Genomic DNA, 22,608 nt, shown 5'->3' on the forward strand with positions numbered 1-22,608 from the left:
AGGAAAACAAACTCAGAGGTCCAGACTTAGCATTTCAGTTTAAAGGTACATGTACAGAGCATAGTATCAATTAACTTTTTTATCCAGCATATTTGAGACCATTAATACAAGTTGTACATTTGTCCAGATTAATAGCAATTACAGTGTTTGCATCGTGAGCACTGCTATTATCCCTCATACTACTTATTCTTATACATTTTTTTCCTTCACATAATTCTCCTAAAACCTTTCTATAATAAAGTCAGCTAAAACTGCTTAATGTACAGACTCCATTTAAACGTTTGCAGAAGCAGCTTACCTGGTAGGGCAGGTAGCGCAAAATGCACACATTCTGTCATATATAGGGTTAGGCTATAATTTACACCCACAAATACTTCTATACATCCAGATCCTAAACTACCTTTTTAAAATAACACAACCTGCTCACACTAAAGTTCGCTTTATAATAAAAAAGATAATAAAGACAATTTCTAATGAGTCACTGCACTACAGTCTAGCGCAACTCTAGGTTGACTTGAGTGGAGAGAGTTTTTAGTGGTTACAGGACTCGGTTTGGGTTCAGTTTTGTTGTGACCTGCTATAACTGTGTATATTGGAGCACAATCTTTTGGTGATAGAACTATCTACAGCATCGTGTAACTCTGTCTATTAGTTCAAACTGCCTTTGCCTGCCTTAAGTTGTGGCTAACCCGCCCTAGCTAGCCCAAAGGTAAACATCCTGTGTTAAAAAAAGGAAACAGTTCACACTGGTTGGCCTTCCTCCAACAACCTGTACAAAGATACAATAAGTCCTGAGTCCTTTGGCAAGCCTAGAAAGTCATAACTGCACCAGCTCGCACATACCTAACAGCATTAATCAAACTCCGCCTTAGAGCCTCTTGTACTGCTCAACAGGAACCATCATCCCTTGACACAGAGAAAAGATATGCACTGGCTGTCTTTGAGCGAAGACTGAAGACTCACCTCTTCATTGAATCACTCAGCACTTGTGTGTCTTTTCCATTCTAGCCAGGGCTTGCAGTATTCTAAGCACTGACCTATTGTCACCAGTGTTATTATAGTTTTAAAATTTTCATTATTTTAAGTTTTATTTAGTATTTTATTGTTTGTTTACTTCTGTTTAGTTATTGTTCATTTTAAGAGTGCATATTTTTATCTTTGTTTTTGTTTTCTGTAGAATAATTTTAGTTTTGAACAGTTTTGAGTGTACTTAGTTTTAGTTTTTAATATTTATTATGCAAGCTGTGATAACAAGAGCACAGAAGGCCTGAAGGGTAATGCAACGTTGTGCTTATACAAGATTTTTTTTAAGATAAAATCAATTGTATTGGTCATCCTCTACCCTGCTCATTAACAATCATCTTAAGGCCCCAGTACCGTAGGTCTTATACTGATTTCTTATTACTCCGTTTCCTATGATGCACAGTGAATAATGGAATGACATTTGAATGTACTGACTGTTACTATGCCACAGTGTGTGTATGCAGTAACCAAGTGTGTAGTCAAACACATCGAACAAAGACAATCAGCTTATATCCATGTTTACACAGGTAGTCAACTCTTTCATTGTATTCATAAACAACCTGGTATGGCTGTGTGATAATTGCATTTGCAACATGGGTAGGAGCATCACATCCACCCCATTGTCCTGCAAAAAGGTTTTTCCTTAATGACAACACAATGGTATTCAGATACACTGGCAGAATAATTTGAAAATGAAACACTATAATGTATATATATTTTGTTTGTTTTGTTTTGATAATGGACACTTACATTTACACTCTGGCCTTCTCCATTGCCCATTTATACACTTTGCTGACGCAGTTCCCACAAACCTATAACCTTTGTTACATGCATAGACAACCCTGCTGTTGTTAGGATACCATACTTTTAACTGGTGCAATGGTTTAGCATGTGGAACTTCTGGTGCAACACAGTCAATTGCATCTAGGACAGAAAACAGAAAGGCATTGATGCATTTCAGGTGCTACATTTCTAATTTACAAAAACATTCAATCCGTTCAACTTCAAAAATGATGGTGTGTCACTTCCAGGTTATATTTTCATGTTTTCAAATGACCATGGTATACCTATAAATTGGATAACATGAATTTTACAATTCCATAAACTTGAGTTCATTATAAGCAATGTCTGTGTCAGGGTGATGATATTAGCATGTAAACAGCAAGAACAAATTAATAATTATATATTTATTATACTGAGGCCCTCATCTGCTGGGAAAAAGTCCTTACCGATACACTGAGGGGTCTGTGACCATTTGCCATTATCACATCGGATCATCCCCCACCAGGACTTAGCTGTAGGTTTTAGGCTGATGTTACAGCCATAGTAAACACTAGAATCGTGTTCGTAGATTTCCTGCTGAGGGACTAGAAAACCATTTCTGAGTGTAGGACTCTTACAATGTTTTGAACCTGTCAAAGACAATATAAAGATTTCAACTGATTTAAGCAATACTGTCTCCAATCTGCTGTTGTGTTATGTATAGGGTTAACATCCAAGACAGAATAGTAAAATCTGAAGCATGAATTCATAAAATGACATTCAATGATTAATTAAGCTTTTTTCATACAAGAGGATCAAATTATTAATTATTTCTACAAATGTAAACAATAATTTCTAATAAAAAAAAAGAAATACAAACTGCTATTGAATTTGCATTATTTAAGAAAGCTAAACAGACTGCTGCAAAACCCTTACCTCCCACAGCCTGAGAAAACCAAATGCAGAGAACCAGAATAGTGATTTTCATTTTCTTCTCCTCAGCCCACAGCATAACCTTTGAGTTAAAATGAGATTCAAACAACTAACGTACCCAGTACGAATTATTTACCCTTTGACTCCTGTTACCAGAAACCACACATGAAATTTCATCATTGGAAACTTTGTAATTGGAGCATGACCTGCTCTTATGTCATTCTGAACTAATTTTGTCAGTTGTTTTTTAAATATTTTATTTGGAATTTGATATACTTGATTTGTTTTGACAAAGTATTTGAATATTTGCAGTATTGAAATAACACAAAATGAATAAAATTAAACTTCGACACCAAAGGTCAAAAGACGCAAGATGTAAAAATGAAAGCAAAATAAATAGTTAGGGTTAGGTTATGATAAAGTGAATGCCACAGTGGCAGGTGAAGACACTGATTTCGATCAAGGAACTGACACAAACACTTGTATCAGATCATGGCTACAGACTGAGTCTTATCTCTCTAGCTTGTTAGTACTTATACAACTGTACTGAACCTCAACAAAAAATTCAATAGCTAGCTAATGATCTGTGCAGTCTTTCTTAGCTAGCTACCTAACTAGCTATTCTTTGCAACTGATACAAGCTAGGTTAGTATAGGTAGCTATCTTAGTTCTCACTGCAAAAAACGCTGGTTATGCAGTGTACTGGTTCAGCTACCATCTCAGCCCCAGTTTTAGGCTGCTTTGGTTAGGTGGGGTGAGGCAGTAAAACATAGTGAAACTTTTTGAAAGCCAGAACTATGTTCATGGGTTTGTGGAGGGATGTGATGAAAATAAAACAACTGAAATGCAAAAGAATAACAAAAGATAGGTATGCGTTTCTCTAATCTAAGATTAGTTGAAATGGGTTTTAGAACATAGGAAGTGAAGCATTTTCATCACACTAATTTCACTTGAGCACTGATTCCTCCATGTTTCTGAATAAAAGAAGGTAATATAAAACAGACAGGCTCCCTAGAGAGGCTGTGTGTTGTGTTGGATGGAATGAAGGAAACCAGGAAAAGCAAAATTGTGGTGCATCAGCTGGTGGCGCTGTTTTACTGGCCAGCTTGTCTCTCTCTGGGCTTGCGACAGGCAACGGTTTCTTCAAAAAAATATAACAGTAATCTATTCAAACAGCTCCGTTTCTTAATGCCGCTGATAAAAGTTACAGGCAGTATTATCTCCAAAAGTCTGGGTACAAAATGGTTGGTAAGTATCTTAACTTCACCTTATAAATGTAATAGCTTTTAATTCACAACAATTCATTATTGGCATGGCAATCATTGATCAACCTAATAAGCATATCTGTACTGAAAACATAAATGCTATGTCTTATAAATACATAATATATACACCCGACATAAGCCCAATTGAGCTTTTATGGCATGTGGTGTAGAAGTCCATTTGCATCAAACATCCTGCAATTACAAATACCACAGACCTGTGGGTGGCTATCCAGACAGCATGGCTCAGATATCTTCCATCCAGTTGTGGAATTTATGCCATGTTGAGTTACTGCACAGTGCCAGGCTAGAGATGGTCCTACACAACGGTAGTTCCTATCCCATGACTTTTGTTACTTCAGTGTAATTCTACATTAAATTTTACATTGACTGTAGTTTTTAGTTTAGGGTGTAAGGGAATTAATCTTGCAGATCCTTCTCATTTCATTTTATATATATATATATATATATATATATATATATATATATATATATATATATATATATATATATATATATAATTTATTTATTTACCATCCTCTTTATTAGGTACAGCTGTTCAACTGCATGTTAACATTTACATTTACAGCATTTAGCAGATGCTATTATCCAGAGCAACTTACAAAAGTGCTTTGTCCTAGCCAATACAGTACAGTAGCCAGTACAGTTTACATCCTACTGTACCTACATCCCAATACATCCTAGCCAGTACAGAAGGTTAGATAATCTAGAATATTGTAGAAATACAGGGATCACTGCTGATACCTAGAAGTGCAAAAATACTTAAGCTCTACAATAAACAAGCAGTCAAAGGAGCAATAAACAATACCTTGCAATAAGTAGTAATTCAGTTAGTTAACATAGGAGCAGGGTCAGTGGTCATTTAAATATTCCACAAATAGAGCAAGCGGAAGTTCATTCTACCATCTAGGAGCCAGGACAGAGAACAGTCTCGATGCTTGTCTTCCATGAGACTTGAAGCATGGTATTTCAAGCCAAACCGTACTTGTGGTTTGAAATACTCGGGTTATGGATTGGGCTTTGTCCATTCACATCATGTATGGAGGGGCTGGTCCATTTTTGGCTTTGTAGGCCGGCATCAAGGTTTTAAATCTGATGCAGGCAGCTACTGGAAGCCAATGAAGGGAGCACAGCAGTGGAGTGACGTGAACTTTGGAAGATTGAAGACAAGTCATGCTGCTGCATTATGGACAGGTTGTAGATGTCTGATGGCTCTTAGAGGAAGACCAGAAAGTAGAGAGTTGCAGTAGTGCAGCTTTGAGATGACAAGAGACTGCACAAGTATGCTATGAAGGAGAAATCTGCAAAACCGGGTCAGATTTGAATCATAAATTGAGAACGACAACTGGTTGTCCAAAGTTATGTCCAGTGACACCAGCGAGTTCTCGAAGGAAACTGAGGTCATGGTAAGGGCTGGGAGTTCCTGGGATGTACAGAAGCTTGGTTTTACTGTTTTACTCACTTAACACAAATATCTAATTAGCCAATCATATGGCAGCAACTCAATACATTTAGGCATGTAGACATATCAAGGAGACCTGCTGAATTTCAAATCATACATGCATGTATCAAATTAAAGTTATTGATTAGATCTATCTAATGGCAAAAAGACACAAATATTAACCACTTGTTAAGCTATGTTAATAAACCCAGACAGGCCCAAGTATAGCAGAAATTTATTAAAATTTAAACTACTGTACAGCAAAGCAGTGACTTTTATCTGGCTTCTGTCATGCTGTGATAGTTTACTTCCCATGTCCTGTCTTACAATGATTGTTTAGTGAGTCATCTTTTTTTTTGTAATGATCAGATTCAAATTTTGAACCCCATTAAATAGTTTGATGCCTCATCATGTACATTGGAGTCAAAGCCATAACTTCAGGCAAATCTGTATTTACCTAGAGAACAATTTTGGAGATTTCAATGCTCTTGAAAATAAACAAAAAACAAGGACAGCAAGAAAATATAAACAGACAAGGGAAAAGAACATATGTCAGGATATGTACTTGCAGAATCCTTGATAAAACTCCAGCGTGAAAGTCTTTCAAAGCAATCATTTAGATGGAGAGCAAATTTTACAATGCTGTACAAGCAAAATATATTTCCTCTTCATTTTTAACATGATTTTGTAATTGTTATTTGCGAATGTTTTCATTTAGCTAGCTAAGTAGCATGGCCTAACTTATGTTAGCTAACTAGCTGGCCAGTAATGGATCCAACAGATCATTCTTCACTAGCATCTTCTCTAGCATCAAACATTTAGCGTTACATTTAAGCTAAATAACGTTGCATAGCTAGCTAGCTAGCTAACCAAAATTTTACTAGCTGGATAGGCTATGCAATCTTTTTTTTTTTTTTTTAAACATTTATTTTTTATTTATTTTATTTTTTTTAATTTATTTTTTTAGCTATTTAGGTTAGCTAGTTAGCTAACTAAGATTTACCAATTACTTGCTACTGATAGAAGCTGGGATAGCTAACCTAGTTAGCTTAGTTTTCCAAAATAGTGGTTGTAATAAAATACAAACATTTGTACAGAGCTGTCTACATATCACCAAGATATCCATTGGTGTCCTTGTGACTTTAATTTCAAATTCTGCTTTGCATTCTGACCAAGCGTCAATTCTTTTTGTAGGACTGACTTTTCTCAGAGTAAAAATCAGGTAGCTTCTGTTACCTAGCTACATAGAAATGCTGGGAAACCCAATTCCTGGCCACATGTTCATTTCGATCAATTTGAGTTGAAATTTTGAATTAGGATGGATTGCTGTCAAGTACAACTGCCCAAAATGAGCCCATGTTTAAGATCCATTTCAAATTATTTGTACATCTGTACCATAACACAAGTTATCTTAAGTTGTACATATAACACAATGGTAATTCAGGATTTAAATTGAAGTACACAATTGAGCCAAGACATTTATTCACATCCAGGATTTTTCCATCATTTAGGTTGGGGAACATCTAATGTAGAAAAAATGTGCCTTTTATTTTGGGGGTTTATAATATGTATGTGGATGCTAGGTATTAAATGTCAGTCATTCTCTACATTTCCTGATTCACCAGGGTCTTAAAAGACAAGGTACAAAAGCAGACACACAAATGTAGTCAGGAGCTACAAACTATTTCCACTAGGTGTCCTCTTCCCCAGAGTCCTTGCTAGAAACTCTCAGCTTCCTGCTCATCATGACCTGCAGCTAAAGTAAGCCTCTTCCTTTCCATGATTTCCAAAAGTGTTACAGATCAGGTTATCCATGAAGAAATATATATATGACTTCATAAACTGCACCAAACGGGCTCAGAAACATGCACTCTACAATGTTATAGCTATAATGGCTAGAGTGCAGTAGGGGTCTGTTGTTTTTTCACATTGCCCACCCTCACTCAGTAGGTGACCATTCAAAGCAAGTGACCTGTCTACATCATCTGAGTGAATACCATTTGTTTGAAAAGGTGTAAGTCACTTCTGAGACTACAGCAAATCACCTGTGAACACCATCATGATCAGTGCTCATGCCATAGGTGCTCATGACTGGCACTGGCACATCACCTTTGTAACATTGCCTGTCTTCAATGCAGTTTTGAGTACTGCAACGCTCCAATTATTGATCTGACAATGTAACTGTACATAAACAGACATGCTTGTGGAGTAGTATTATAAGTTTTAATACACATGTTTAGGGATATGTAGTACAAAACAGGGATTTTATATGTCGTAAATGCACTATATAAATAACAAATATGATGACAAGTCTGTACTTGAGTGAGTGTGTATAATTTGCTTCATGAGCCAGTTGTTGAGAGGGACCACTAACAAGTTATACAGTACTACTTGTAGACTGAATGCATGCGAGTGGGAGCATTTCTTAAAAAGCTCATATTGTAAAAGTAAGACACAAAAACCTTCCCTAGCAAGATGCGGCAAACACACAGGGCATGGCAAGAATGATAGACATACAATTGAGTTTATTTACTGTCAGTTTTATGATTACAACCAAAATAATTCAGTAAAACAGCAATGATAAAATAATTGCAAGCTTTTATAGTATGAAAAAGTTAAGGTTATACATTGTATATTTACAGAAAGTTGTCAATTTGTTTTAAGCCATGTGATCAGCAATAGAGCTTGTGCAATATGGCAATATAACATGTATACACATAAAAGGCCACCGAATGTGGTTCAAGTATAACAATAACCTATAACAGATAGATAGTAATAGATGACATATTCCAGATATAAATGTACATTCTACATACAAAATAAATATTTTTAATTACAGTAGTTTACATTAGATGTATACCTGAGACATGGATTTCTCCTGAAATTCAAATTCTGAAAACATCCATTTTAATCAAGTAACTCATGTTACTCATCAAAAAGTAACATCCCAAACTGTCTCAAATAAGGGTTCAGTATGGATGTCACAGCATAATCATTGCGTGGCAACTTGTTCATAAACTTTTTGGTGAGATAGACAGACCTTTTGAAACCCCAGGTCTGTACTATAAGATCTACAAGGTCCTGCGTATCCTTTTTTTCGAGTTTACCTGTTGGTATGGAATCAGGGTCTGTAGTATTCCTCATTAAATGCCTCAGCTTCTTCACATTGTCTTCAGAGAGCTCCTCCAACAAATTACACAAAGATAACTTCCATGTTTTTTCTGTTAGGAGAACATTTTCTAGGAACCAGAACATTAGAATCAGAAACAGGAGACTGCATGTTTATCAGTTTCTCAAGTAATTTTTTGCTATCCTAATTCCTCTTTTACTTGTTGTTTCAGTAACCTAGTTGCTGCTTACCTTTCGTATTTGCTCCCTCTTCGGTTTTGATTTTGTTTGCATAATTATCTAAAGTTACAGAAAGTAAGAGATGAAGATTACAAGCAGTGCTTCATCAGTCTTCATTTCAAATCAAAAAGACACTTGAAATGTTATACTGTCCAACAAAAGCTCCTAATAATGGTCATGTTTTTGGAATAAAATATAAAGATGATTGGAATAATTAGATACGTTATTGGAATAAAATAAAGATCATATTATGTTTAATATGACGACATGAAGGTGCATTCATAAAGCATATCTGATACACAATCTAATCTTTAAACAATGCGTTGGTTGAAATTCTCATTATACAACTTTAATCTACTTAGTGGTTCTCAAAATAAAGTTCCATTATCATATAAATGACATGTACCTGCTCTTCCATTTTTATTGTTCTTAACTTGACAGGTGTTCCCTCATTATATAAGAAATATCAACTCAAGTGCTCTTACTGAGAATCACTCGGCGAGTCCATCTGGCTCTTAACTTGTTCCCTTTCTCTTGAACCTTCATTTGGAGTTCAGACACTTCACTGCCAATGAACATCTCGAATGCTGAGTGGTGGTAGTCTGCATCACCAGCATCATGGAAAGTGTATGTCTAGAAGAAAGTCAAGAGAGCAGAAGACTCCTGTAGGCCACACCTGAAACATAACTAGAACCAGTAGCACAGGTTTAATTTTAACAATGCTCACACCACCCAACCTAACACATTATATGAGTAGTGTGAGAAGGAATTATTGGGGGGCATGACCCCCCACCCCCCATGCCTATAACTAGAACTGAACTTTTAGAGGGGCAAAAATAAGCATGTGTTGGTGCTGAACTTCCTACTTCTACATTACATCCCTTCACATTGTACAGCACTGCAAAACCTAAGTTCAGCCATTTTGTTCCTTTTGTGGAACCAATGGAGAAAAGGCTTAAACTATTTAAAAATTGTAACTAAATTAGAATGATTAATTTATGTTTGCAAACTAACAATGCCAAAATGCTTGCAATCCACAGCGGCCATATAGAAGGTTACAGATAGGGCTGCCAGCTTTTCAAAAGAGCAAACACAGCCAAAGTTGATTTAATAAATTATACATTTGCACTTTTGAGTTAAAAGCTTTGAACTAATATTAATTTGTCTGACCATACCTTGGGCTGAACCTTGCAATTTTGGAGATTAGAAGTCAAGCAATACTTCCCCTTTTGTCTTAGAATGCAGTAAGAAGTTGTGTTGATGGGTGTATACTCCTTTTGCTGTTTCTTTACCTATGAAGACTGAAAAGGTTAAGTAATGCTAGGGAGACAGACAAACAATATGTCTGAATGCTGGAAGTTGCACTGAATTACCTCAATAGGTGAAACATGTTTGGACAGCAGAAACACCCAGATTCTCTGTTCATTTTTACTGATCTGATCAAGGAAAAGCAGAACTTGGCCTCGGACATAACGAGTCATAGATCCTTTTCTGCGAACTTTCCCATAAGAAGAGAGACCACTAATGCGTACAGTCACATGAGTGCATGTCATCTTCACTGGGGTCAGGATCTGCATGCTGCCTTCATGTATATGAGCCACAAAAACGTCTTCCAAACCATCAGCTGTTATGAGACAAAGGGATGAAACGAACACTTTTACTGCCCCCCACTTTTAACTTTTTTGGCAGTGTGAGAGAGAAGTTCAACTGCAGAAATATGAGACCTTACTACTGAAGAAACCTGACCTTATTGCTACTAAAGCCTGGAGGATTCTGAAATTGATCAAAGGCTTGAAAATTTGATAAGATACTTTTAAATGAGAACCTATTATTGTCTTGTTGCCTCATTGCATTTTATGAAGCTTGAAAAATAGGTTGATATGGTTAATACCAGATTGCTTGAGAGCACCGATTCTAACCCCATCTTTGGTTTTCTCCTTGGAGAAATTATGTCTAGTTACAAGGTTTTCTCCTTGGAAGAATTCTCTCTAGTTACTAAAGCTAGTGCTAGTGGCTGGTTTTTTAATTTTAATTTTTTTTTTATTTCTTTATTTCTCTCTCTCTCTGTCTCTGTCTGTCTGTCTGTCTGTTTCTTTCTTTCTTTCTTTGTTTAAAGCTCTTTGGCTGTGTTGCACTTCAAATAAAGTAGTGGCTTACCCAGTTTGCTCTGTTCTCCCAGCTTGGAGCCCTGGGTTCAACCCTACCTTGGGGTGGGGCCCCCTTACAAAACTAGGTTATGTATATTAAAGGAATTGTGGTTAAAACAAGCCTGCATTGTCAAATGTACTGATGTAGTTAACATTCCTTGGTGTCTTACCTTCTGTTTCACAGTGTGGGAGGTGAAGTAGGTACATTTCTCCTACAAGAGTTTGTATGTCATAAAGTGGTCCATCCGGTTTATAGATGTGTTTGGAAAAATAATGCATGTCCCAGTTGACCACTCTGTACTCAACACATCCTCTTCCCTTCATGCCAAATATCAGCTCAGTTGCTCTGCATTGGAACTCACCACCCATTTCACACTCAAATCTGTAATTTCGAGAAAAAAGATTTAAGAACTAATAGTGCCCCAAAATAGGGCACTACTATGTTGAATGCATGATACCAAATTCTGATGTGAGGCAAACCGCTACTTTAACAGGCAAAGGTAAGAGCCAGAGGTTTTCACATTAGTTACATACATAAATGTCCCAAGCAAAATATATTTCAAAATGTTGAAGACCACCTTAGGCTAGACCAAGAGCTCGACCAATCAAGTCCAAGTCCAATAGCGGTGTGAAACATGACATGAGACTGAGTCAAGACCAAGAAAATGCAAGTTCAGATCAAGAATGTGAATCGGTGTGGGGGATTGGGGGGGGGGGGGGGGTGCGTGAATGGAGGGTGTTTCATAGATGGTGCAAAGATCTACTTAGGAAACATCTTCAGTGTTCTAAATGTACATTTTGCCCATATTAAGGCATCGGAACTGAAGTATTATATTGCATTACCTGTAGACTATGTGGTCATCATGAACATATATCTCAGGGTCAAACTTGGCTACTGTAGTTATTCTCTGTGTACAATAATAGAAAATAATATATTTTGCTCTGAAAAGACAACAGCAATGATAATACTTCTAAGTAGGACTGGGTGATAAAACAATAAAGATCATTATTTTGAAATAACTTTTCCTCAAATTAAGTGACATGGCTATTAAGTACCAGTAAGCATTTAAAAATGTCTTATTTAAGGGGCTGATTAAAGTAATTGACACCTGTTACCAACTCCCTGGCCGTAAACATTTCTCTCAGCAAAACACTGGCAGGACCGAGAGACCGTACTGCACAAATGGGAATTTCTTGTGCCTTTTTTTTTGCCTTGGAGCATAAGTTGACCATAACTGACTGACTGTCAATTTTGTTTGTATCTGAAAGCAGCTTGAATTTGTATTGAGGATATATACAAAATGTTTATTTTTGTCTATATTGTCTATATATTTGTAGGTTTGTTACCCAACAGTTTAAAACTGTGAACCTAAGTTTTAAGATTTTATTTTGTATTAATACCTACTTTATTTAATTGGAACTGACTAAAGAATTTACTGTGTTCTCCTGTAAAACTTGAAAGTTTTAAGATTTCAGAATTTGAGAATTAAAGATTTTGTTTTTTTTATTTGGAGTTAAACATAAAAAGTGTGTTCTCCTGGAAATCTTTTGAATGGTCAGAACTGAGACTTAAAAATTTGTATTACCTATTGTATTTATTTGGAATCGACCATAAAATTAGTTATCCATTTTGTATGTGTTCTCCTGTAACACTAAAAGCTTTTGACTGGTCAGAATTAAGACTTGTTTATTATATATACCTATTTATGTGAAATACAGTTGTAAAATGTTCTAGAGTACATTTTCCATGTTCAAACTCTGACAGAAAATAAATAATATTTAACTCAAAATTAACCATACACCTTTACATCTCACTTAGGAATAAAAAGGAACCTTTAATCTTGACAGAAATAGTGATTTGATTTATATTGTGATATATATTGATATCAACTGATATGAAAATAATTTTTTTATCATCCAGCCCTACTTCTAAGGGAATATGCTTAAACAATATGAATAACTTTGTACTATTCAAAAATGTATTTCAAAATGTTAAATGGTGAAGATTTAGCATTTTCATATACTATACCTTAGTGAAGATCTCAGATAGTGCTTTCATCACAAATACAGACTCAGAATCATTTGTAAATGGACACTTTGAAAAATCTTCTTTCTCTGACTGCACATATGTGGGTGAGTTATGTTGTGTTTCTATGAAGAGAGCAAACCAAAAGTTTGAAAAACCTCAAACAAAAGTTTGGTATGCCCTTTCATTCATTTGTTAAGTTGATGGTATTGGTACTACTGAGCTTCATACCTTGATAGTGCAGGTTCTTAATGAAAAGCCTCATGTCTGTATTCAAGTTATTGAAAATGCTGTGGGGAAAGCATAGAGCATCAATCAGTGACCATTGTATTTAAACTATCATAGCAACCACCATTCAACACCAGTGAAGAACAGTGTACTCACTGTATAGTCTGTGTCTTAGTTAGAATTTTCTGTAGGCTCAGTGCTCCATAATCAGTAATGTTATTGTTGCTTAGACTGTTTTTAAAAAAAAGAAATGACAGGGATTAAGGTGTGGTCTAAATATACATCCATAATAGTCCACTAATAGTTTTGCTTGCAAATATTTTGCCCTGTATCTGCTAAACTTACTCAAGGAGCTGCACTTTGTGAAGATGTGGGAGCAACAAGTCGAGACAGTCATCAGTGAGTTGGCAGTGGCTGAGGTTGAGATGAGTAAGATCCTCAGAATTCTCCAGGACCAACCCCAGTGATTTACAGGAAAGATAGTCCAGAGGGGTGTGACTGAGGTCTACTTCTTTTCCAAGGGCTATGGAGAGAGCTTTGGCTCTGTTCCAAGAATCTCTTTCCCCAACACACTGAATCAGCAAAATGAGCTGAAGAAGCTGAGGCTTGCCAAGTCTGAGAGAGGAACAGAGAACACATTTCTGAGTCAAATAATTGCGCAAGACAGATTTCTGACAAACACTTCTCCCGTCAGTTAACTTAGTACATACTTTTCCAATTAATACTTTCATATTTTCAATTTCCACATTTCAAGCACCATTATGGCAATTCCAGTAAGAGGTAAAATAAGAATGTGGGTCAGTTTAGTACTCTTTAACTGCACCTTCTATTGTCCTTGCTACATAGTATGTGGTTCTATTGTCATTGCACCATGGTACTCCAGGACACCAGCATGGTCGGTGTTAGTCCAGTTACTCCAGTTTTACTTACACAAAGATTATCTCACCTGAGACGCATGTGACTTAGAGCAGGAAACAGTTGTTCCAGTGCACAGTCATCAGCCTGACAATCAAACATAATCAAGTCTGCACAGGCTGATAACTGAATGGCAGATGAGATCGACTTGCAGTCTGTAACACTGAGAACCATTGGTTCCCTGTTGCTTTCTTCAAGCTGACTGACTGTGGAGGGGTAGGAGAAATCCAGTTTGTTTTGTATTGCCATCATGAGACTCGTGGTAACCCTCCTCTGCTCCCGTGAAACAAAACAGGCATGAAGAAGGTCCACCAGCAAATGCCTGTCGACTCTATACCAGAAAAGTATGCAAATGTAATCTTTATTGCAATGAACATTGAATACATAAATTAGTCAATCCAAGGGACATCCTTTAACAAGAGGTGTTTTAATTAAATCACTAATCACTACTATAAGTCATTAAACTGGGTAAGAGTTGGAAGATGCCTAATACAAACTATTTTAAAATGTTTGTAAATAAGTGAGAGTTAAATTACATACGCAAGGCTATTCCAGACATGATGAAGTTTTCCCACAACAAAAATGACTAATTTCTAAAGTTAGAAATTAGAAACATAGATGTGCTTGTTTAAACAAGATAGAGCATTGAAAGGTAATGGTGGTACTTCATAGTAGGAATTTCAATGTGTATGCAATAAAATAAATTGAAATAAAGCATATTTTGACTCAAATACAGATGAAAATACAACCTGAGGTTAGACACTCTGTGCATAAGTATAAGGATACTTTCAGTTTCTTCCTTTGGAATAGCTGTTTCTGAGAGGTTAAGCCTGACATCATCACTGTAATGGAGGGCAAAGCGCAGAGCTGTACAGTCATGACTGTCCAATTCTTGCTTATTTAGATTAATCCAGTTGTCTGATGTTCTCACTAAACTTGTCACCAGGTGGCCAGCACGACTTGCAAATATCTCCTTTAGAGCATTCCTCACAAACTGGGAGTCGGTTCTGCAAATATAAGATTAGTACTGATTTTAATCTGTTGCATATTTTTTACGCAACAAGAAAGTTTTTTCTCTATTATCTAAACAGTATTTTTTGGCTCCTCCAAAAAAAAAAAAAAAAAAAATCAAAGCAGGGGTTGCATCCATACCAGTCAAGACCCAAGATGTATCTTGTACAAAGATGTAGAATGTAGATTATGCAAAGACTGCCCCTGAGACAATCCAGAACCTAGTGGCTGGATGCTGGCAGGAGAAGTATACACTGAGTGTCACGGGACGCTCCCCCAACAAGTCACGTGGTATGGCCTGCCGCGTGCAGGGGGGTTCACCCATGTTTGTAGCCACACCCCCGTGAAGGCATGCACCTGTATGGGGTTACGTGTTAATGTGTGTCTGTCTATTTAAACCCCCATCAGTGCGTGCCTCACCGTTGGTCATTGTTTATTTGCTGATGTATGTAAAATGCGTATGTAGTCATTGTTAAATGTTACTGTAGCCTGTGTTTAGTTAAATGTATAAGTCATGTCTGTCGTTAATGTTGTGTGTGAATGCCACCGTTCTTCATGTTTTATGTTAATAAATGTTTCACATCATCGAGGGAGTCTGTGCGTCCTGCTCCACGCCCATCGGCACTTGGGCCAGCGACAACGTTACACTGAGAAATATAATAAAGTGGCACATTTAAGAGGGCATGTGAGCAATTCCAAGTTGGGGGAACCTGTAATGAAAAAATTACATTGCTTTTTTTGTGCTACAAGAACGTGGCTCAGACAGTTCCTTATCCTCCAGACTCTGTGCACATTGCTAGAACATCACAACAACTATATCTAGTATAATCTGCTAATTTGGTTTCTCAGTAAAATGCTCTGTTGCAGGGCAGATATGTTGGCAGGGAGTAAAACAACTGCTTTTTTGGTAGAAAGGGAGTGCAACTTGAGAGGGCCAAGAGTAGTATAAAGAAGTAGACGCCTTGTGTGTGTGTGTGTTTGTGTGTGTGTGTGTGTGTGTGTTTGTGTGTGTGTGTGTGTGTGTGTGTGAGTGTGTGTGTGAGAGAGAGAGAGTGTTGTGTGTGTGTGTAAGAGAGAGAGAGAGTGTTGTGTGTGTGTGTGTGTGAGAGAGAGAGAGTGTTGTGTGTGTGTGTGTGTGTGTGTGTGTGTGTGTGTGTGTGTGTGTAACTCAGATACCCTCAGGCTGAGACAAATAATAAATAAGATTTGCTTTTGCTATACCATTGGTGTCTGACTCATTTTTATTATAGGATTGGAGAGTTCCACAACAAAACCTGCCACCCCAGATGGGACCCTGTGATTGAGGACAGCACAGGAACCTCAGGGGGTATAGTGCCTAATACCCTGAAGGCTGTTACTTCATCTGGTTGACAACAAACCGTTGAAGGACCTGGGTTTGGGTGCTTCCTCAACAACAACCCAACTTAAAAGGTATGAGATCTACAACAATTCTGTATCAAGGATATAGATATCTAGGATCTCAAGGATAACATGGATATTGGGGATATCCAAAATATAGATTTCAGGGAAATCTAAAAGGCTTTGGGAAAACCAACACTTGGGTTGACAAGTATCAGGTGAAGTACAGAAAATCTGAAGTACAGGAACAAGAGGTCCGACAGGAATATATGGGATTCCGGGTGACCCGGGGGACATTTAACAGTATAAGAGACCTAAAAATGGGCAACAGCAACAGTAAATTGGGAAAAAATCATGTTAGAACAATGTCATTATCCAAATGTAATGTTTATGTTCAAAAATTATGGTCGTGAGTCACTTGACCAATTTGACTTGTGGGTGAACAGGTATGACTTCCCTGAAAAAGGTAGTTTTTCTATGAAATGAGAAATACTGAAATATAAGTTAATGGACCTGGAAGTTAATAAAAAAGTCAGTTGGAAGGCATACAAAATGTGGGTCAGAGGCAAAGGCACAAAAAACAGGTTCACAGCCTAAATGTAGAAAAGACAGTAATCCTAGTCTGCAGTGTACCAAGTCTGTTACAGATTCAGACCTGGACGGCTGTCCTTGTTGGCACCCTGAACCATCAGCTCCAATCAATCCAGATCCGCTAGATCTGATTTTCACCACAAGCCACAGACAGTGATTAAAACAACAAAGCTAAGATCCCGTGGGACCTCTATTTCTGGCAAACAAGCGAGTGAACTGACTAGTAGATAACATGCAGAAAACAGTGGTAATAGATGTGGCAATCCCAAGTCATGGAAACATCCATAGGAAGGAAAGGATGATGAAGAACTTGAGGAAATGTGACCCATATACATAGACACATACATTAACTATATATATATATATATGGCCCCACCCTATATAACAGCATCACAAAGGCCAGTCTGTGTTAAGGTTTGGTGTGTGTAACGTACTTTAAGCAAGTACAAGATTCTTCTGTTGTTTTCCTCATCTATTCTAAGAAGGACAGTCTTCCCTCATGTCTATCTTTTCTGAAGGAGTGTTCTCTTCTCTATCAGTTATTTTGTCTTAGAGTTATTTGTTTCTATCAGATGCACTTCACTTGTAGTGCTGTGGTGATGTCCTTGACTTGTGCAGACTCTGGTTTCATCCTGGGCCAGGTAAATCTCGTGAGCCTCATATTTGTTTTTCTTTAGATGTAGCTGGGCCTTTTCTCACACCTTTTCTAAACCCCTGTCATCTGCTTGGGTGAGCTCCCAGCTTCCCTCAAGGTTTTTACTTCCATGTTTCATATCATGTTGTTACAACCATGGGTGGGTAAGTTATCTTCAGCTTGTGTTGTTTGTGTGTGCTTCCTCTATTCCAGGTCCTCTGCCTTCTACCAGGACCTGCTGCTTCCATCTGTGCTACACTGTACCAAGTCTTCCCTAATTATGACCTTTGCTCCTGTTGGCTGCTTCAACTCACAACTGGATAGGAAGAAGAGAGGACAGAGCTTCCTCTTGCTTTTCAATTATGTGCGCTGTTGGTTCGTGACTGTGAATTCATGCTTTTGTGGTTGTGGCTGAGCGAGTGTCTGTTTTTTGTTCTGATTGTATGATTTTGATTGTGAAGGTTGCATTCTGTTCATAAATTGTGATTGTACTTTGACTATAGTATTGTGGCCTTGGCTCTGTTGAACCGTTTTGTGATCACTGCTTGCCTCTTACTGAATTCGGTTTCTGTTGTGAATAGTTGTGTATAATCATTGTGTAGTTATTGTGAAGTAGGGAGTTGGTGCCATTTATTTTGTTCTTTTGGGAATTTGTTTCTGCATGGCAGGTTATTGTGTTTTATTTTCTTGAAATGAAAGTTATCTGCTTCTTGTGGTTCTAGTTATTTTTGTTTGTTGTTTTGGTGTTATCAGCTCCTGAATAAAATATCCTCTCCATTAACCCTATTGCCCGTCTCTCCATCTCTTCTTCCTGTTGCAATCCAGAGGCTATATCCAGGTCGTAATAATGTGAATATTCAATGTCCCTACCAATTCACAAAAGGTCTGTAAAAATCATCTAATATCCTGACTTTGTTTTATGAAATTGTGTACCCTTTTTTTTTTTTACACAGTTAAAACATTTTATTTTATTTTTTTAGATATTTTGCCTTTCATGCAGAATTACAACTTACAACTCTGGCCATGTGTAGATCTATGTACATTTTTTATTATAAAATACTATGTATTTTAAAGAACGGTTATACTATTCTAAGGCTATTTTATTAGGAAATGTATGTTGCCAAATTTGTTTTAATGAATTGTAGATAGCATGTAATTTGATTTTTAATGTTTGTACAGACCTTTTGTTATTTTCATTTAGGGGTTAATAGCCAGAGATTTACATTGATAATAATCAGTATGCCTGCAACAACCATGGCAATATGTCACAAAGAATGAGAGGGACAAAAAGTTTAAATACAGACTGATAATCAGAAATAGGTGACAATAGTTAATAATCAGGAGAAGCAGATCTGATGAGAGTGTGGTGATTGGTGGGACTGTGTGCTGTGACAGGGGAGATACTGATGGGTGTCTGACATCGACTGTCTATTTTGAACTTCTAATGAATAATAACTTGATGTACGCTACTCAAAATCCTCATATTCAAAAAACAGAAGTAGGTTAAAATTAGCCTGCTTCCTGAAATCTCCAGAGAGAAACTCAGCTATGAGACCAACATCGCATGCAGGTCACTACAGAAATGGAGAAGCTATAAGTAAAAGCCATTAATATTTTGAATTATGTCTAAAAATGTTTGTTTTATTTGCTATCAATGCTGTTTAATTAGACTTGGGTTAAACGGTCATTGTCATTGTCATAAATTGTCATTACAATCAACCGAAATGAAATGGTCAGGAACCAGCAAAACAGGTTACACATGTTTATTAAATAGGCTTTAGGCTATACAGTTCTGCAACTCATCTATTGGCTCACTCACATTTTTGAACATCATTCTTTTGGTAACATTGCTGTGTTACAATTAAAATATGTTAATAGTCTGCATATATAACTTCAAGATCAGATTGTGGAATAAAAAGCTCTACAGTTCAGTCTACTCAGTGTTGACTCACTGGTCTCTAACATTCTAACCAGCTGTCCTGGTACTGATTACTCCGGATATACCAAGTCAAGTCAGGTCAATTCAGAGTTAAGGTTTGCTTTCTGGAATACCACACAGGAAATTTCAAACTGACAATGTTTTTTTGCAGGACAGTATCATTACACCACCACTCATTTGAAGAAGTGTGGAGGCAGTTATATCTTTCATATCTGAAGTAAATTGCTGCCTGACTTAAGTTTGCCTGCAAGTTTATGTTGTTAAACCTATATCATATTGTAACTTTACTTATTCCTTTTCTTACTTACCCATTGAAATGAATCCTGTGCAGCAATGGGAGAAGATGCTGAATGTTTATAGTGGCAAATCTATTCTTCTGAGGGTCCACTGTCAAAGGTATTTTGGACTTCTGAAGCAGATAGTGTAGTATGTTCCATGGGAAGCTGGAAGAGCTCAGGTCTCCACTAACCTTTTCTAAAAAGGACTGAGTAAGGATGTCATCCTGGGCTTCATAAACAATCTCAGCTAGCTGGTGCACATTTTCATCAGACATTCTGCCAGACCACAGGAAAGCAGATGCAATAAGTAAGCAAACAAACAAATCAAAACAGCCAACGCATGAAAACAGATAAATAAAATAAATAGAAAACGCTTAAGATACAACAAGGAAAAGGAACATTATTGTTACATAGTACTGATGGACACATCTAAATCAGAACTGTAATTAAAAAATATGTTTAAAAACAATTTTAAAAAAGACTGTAAGACAATCATACTCTAAGTACAGGGCACTGAAAAAGTATTCATAACCCTTGAACTTTTCCACATTTTTTCATGTTACACCAACAAACTTAAATGTATTTTATTGAGATTTTATGTGATAAACCAACACAAAGTAGCAAGTAATTGTGAAGTGAAAAGAAAATGATACATGGTTTTCAAATGTTTTAATAAATAAAAATCTGGAAAGTGTAGCATGCATTTGTATTCAGCCCCCTGTACTCTGATACCCCTAAATAACATCCAGTGTGACCAATTGCCTTCAAAGGTCACCAAATAGAGTCCACCTTTGTGTAATTTATTAACATGGCTATCCACCTAAATTGACAGTGCAGGCAAGGAGAGCGCTACTTAGAGAAGCAGCCAAGAGGCCGATGGTCACTCTGTAGGAGCTGTAGAGATCCACAGCTCAGGTGGGACAATCTGTCCACAGGACAACTATTAGACATGTACGCTACAAATCTGACCTTTATGGAAGAGTGGCAAGAAGAAAGCCATTTTTAAAAGCAAGCCATAAGAAGTCTCGTTCACAGTTTGCCACAAGCCATGTAGGGGACACAGCAAACATGTGGAAGAAGGTGCTCTGGTCAGATAAGACCCAAGTTGAACTTTTTGGCCTAAATGCAAAATGTTATGTGTGGTGGAAAACTAACACTGAACATCACAGTGAACACACCGTCCCCACCTTTAAACATGGTGGTGGCAGCATCATGCTCTGGGGATGCTTTTCTTCAGCAGGGTCAGGGAAGCTGGTCAGAGTTGATGAGAAGATGGATGGAGCTAAATACAGGGTAATCCTGGAGGAAAACCTGTTAGAGGCTACAAAAGACTTGAGACTGGGGCAGAGGTTCACTTTCCAGCAGGACAATGACCTTAAATACAGAGCCAGAGCTACAATGGAATGGTTTAGATCAAAACACATTCATGTGTTAGAATGGCCTAGTCAAAGTCCAGACCTAAATCCCATTGAGAATCTGTGGCAAGACTTGAAAATTGCTGTTCACAAATGCTCTCCATCCAATCTGACTGAGCTTGAGCCATTTTGCAAAGAAGAATGGGTAAACATTTCAGCCTGTGGATGTGCAAAGCTGGTAGAGACATACCACAAAAGACTTGCAGCTGTAATTGCAGAGAAAGGTGGTCCCACAAAGTATTGAGTCAGGGGGGCTGAATAATACCAATGCATGCTACACTATCCAGATTTTTATTTATTAAAAAAATTGAAAGCCATGTATCATTTTCTTTTCACTTCAAAATTACTTGCTACTTTGTGTTGGTTTATCACATAAAATCCCAATTAAATACATTTATGTTTGTAGGTGTAACATGAAAAAAATGTGGAAAAGTTCAAGGGGTATGAAAACTTTGTCAAGGCCCTGAAAGGCCCTTTCAAGGCCCCTGCAGTAGTGAAAGACATGTAACACAGTTTGTCCACAGCTGCAATTAAAAATCTATTGAAATGGTTTATGGTTGAAACTTTGCAGTTTAGACTCATCAGCATCTTTCCAGTATTCAAACTTTGCACTGACCTGATAGAGAAGGGTCTATCCAAACACAACAGCAAGATAAGGAAATGACCTTCCAGATGGCTTTCAGTAAGATCCAAGCATCTTACAGTCCAAATTCTCAAGATTGACGCCAAACTGTGGATCATCTTACACATCCTCCTTCCACTTGGATATGGATTGTTGGACACCAGGGAAAGCTCTTCAATAGTAACTGATCTTTGACTCCTCAGACTTACCATCTTTGAAACCTTCAGTGCTGCATATTCATTCATCCTATATACAGAACATGAAGTAAATATATTACATTATCAAGTAATTACAGTAACCAGTAAATTGTCTCACTTCAACTGCAAAATAAAAAAAACAAAAAACAACAAAAAAGTAATCACACCTTAATTTCTGAAGCCTGGTCAACTTTGAAAATAGAACACAGATTCCTTGGCATGAGACACTTTGTGGAATTAGAGTGACAGAGAGGCTTTTTTCTAGACTTGTCCAGCCGAGCACCAAACCCACTGCCTGGCAAATGCGCTTGGGTAACATTTCCATTAATGTTACAGAGAAGTTCAGTGTTTTTAGAAGCCCTGCAACCTTCTCAGGGTTCCAGTCCTGGCTAGCAGAAAGGACCTCACATAAAGTCTGAAAAAAATGCTCACTGCAACTAGATGGGCCAGAAACAA

General features: G+C 37.2%; 1 protein-coding gene across 9 annotated transcripts in view; it reads right to left on the reverse strand.

Moving 5' to 3' along the window:
• Window positions 1–7,950: 7,950 nt before the first annotated feature.
• The window catches only part of LOC113568372 (uncharacterized), a 33,005-nt gene continuing 18,347 nt past the window's right edge, over window positions 7,951–22,608 (reverse strand). For 6 of the 9 annotated variants that reach the window (XM_081725471.1, XM_035536667.2, XM_081725473.1 and 3 more), the window contains 16 exons: window positions 22,320–22,589; window positions 21,950–22,201; window positions 19,949–20,194; window positions 14,856–15,113; window positions 14,138–14,437; window positions 13,537–13,806; window positions 13,348–13,422; window positions 13,195–13,253; window positions 12,967–13,088; window positions 11,781–11,845; window positions 11,108–11,319; window positions 10,164–10,414; window positions 9,966–10,082; window positions 9,276–9,423; window positions 8,803–8,850; window positions 7,951–8,681 (listed from right to left, as the gene is read on the reverse strand). In XM_081725471.1, the coding sequence (XP_081581597.1) occupies window positions 8,368–8,681; window positions 8,803–8,850; window positions 9,276–9,423; window positions 9,966–10,082; window positions 10,164–10,414; window positions 11,108–11,319; window positions 11,781–11,845; window positions 12,967–13,088; window positions 13,195–13,253; window positions 13,348–13,422; window positions 13,537–13,806; window positions 14,138–14,437; window positions 14,856–15,113; window positions 19,949–20,194; window positions 21,950–22,201; window positions 22,320–22,589 (3,007 nt within the window). In that variant the 3' untranslated portion in view covers window positions 7,951–8,367. Of the gene's footprint in view, window positions 8,682–8,802; window positions 8,851–9,275; window positions 9,478–9,965; window positions 10,083–10,163; window positions 10,415–11,107; window positions 11,320–11,780; window positions 11,846–12,966; window positions 13,089–13,194; window positions 13,254–13,347; window positions 13,423–13,536; window positions 13,807–14,137; window positions 14,438–14,855; window positions 15,114–19,948; window positions 20,195–21,949; window positions 22,202–22,319; window positions 22,590–22,608 lie in introns of those variants that run through there. The other 3 variants (XM_035536668.2, XM_035536670.2, XM_035536669.2) reach the window with 3 other exon arrangements.

This window comes from Electrophorus electricus, chromosome 13, assembly GCF_041902795.1.
Source record: "Electrophorus electricus isolate QZ-2024a chromosome 13, ASM4190279v1, whole genome shotgun sequence".
Classification (NCBI taxonomy): Eukaryota; Metazoa; Chordata; class Actinopteri; order Gymnotiformes; family Gymnotidae; genus Electrophorus; species Electrophorus electricus.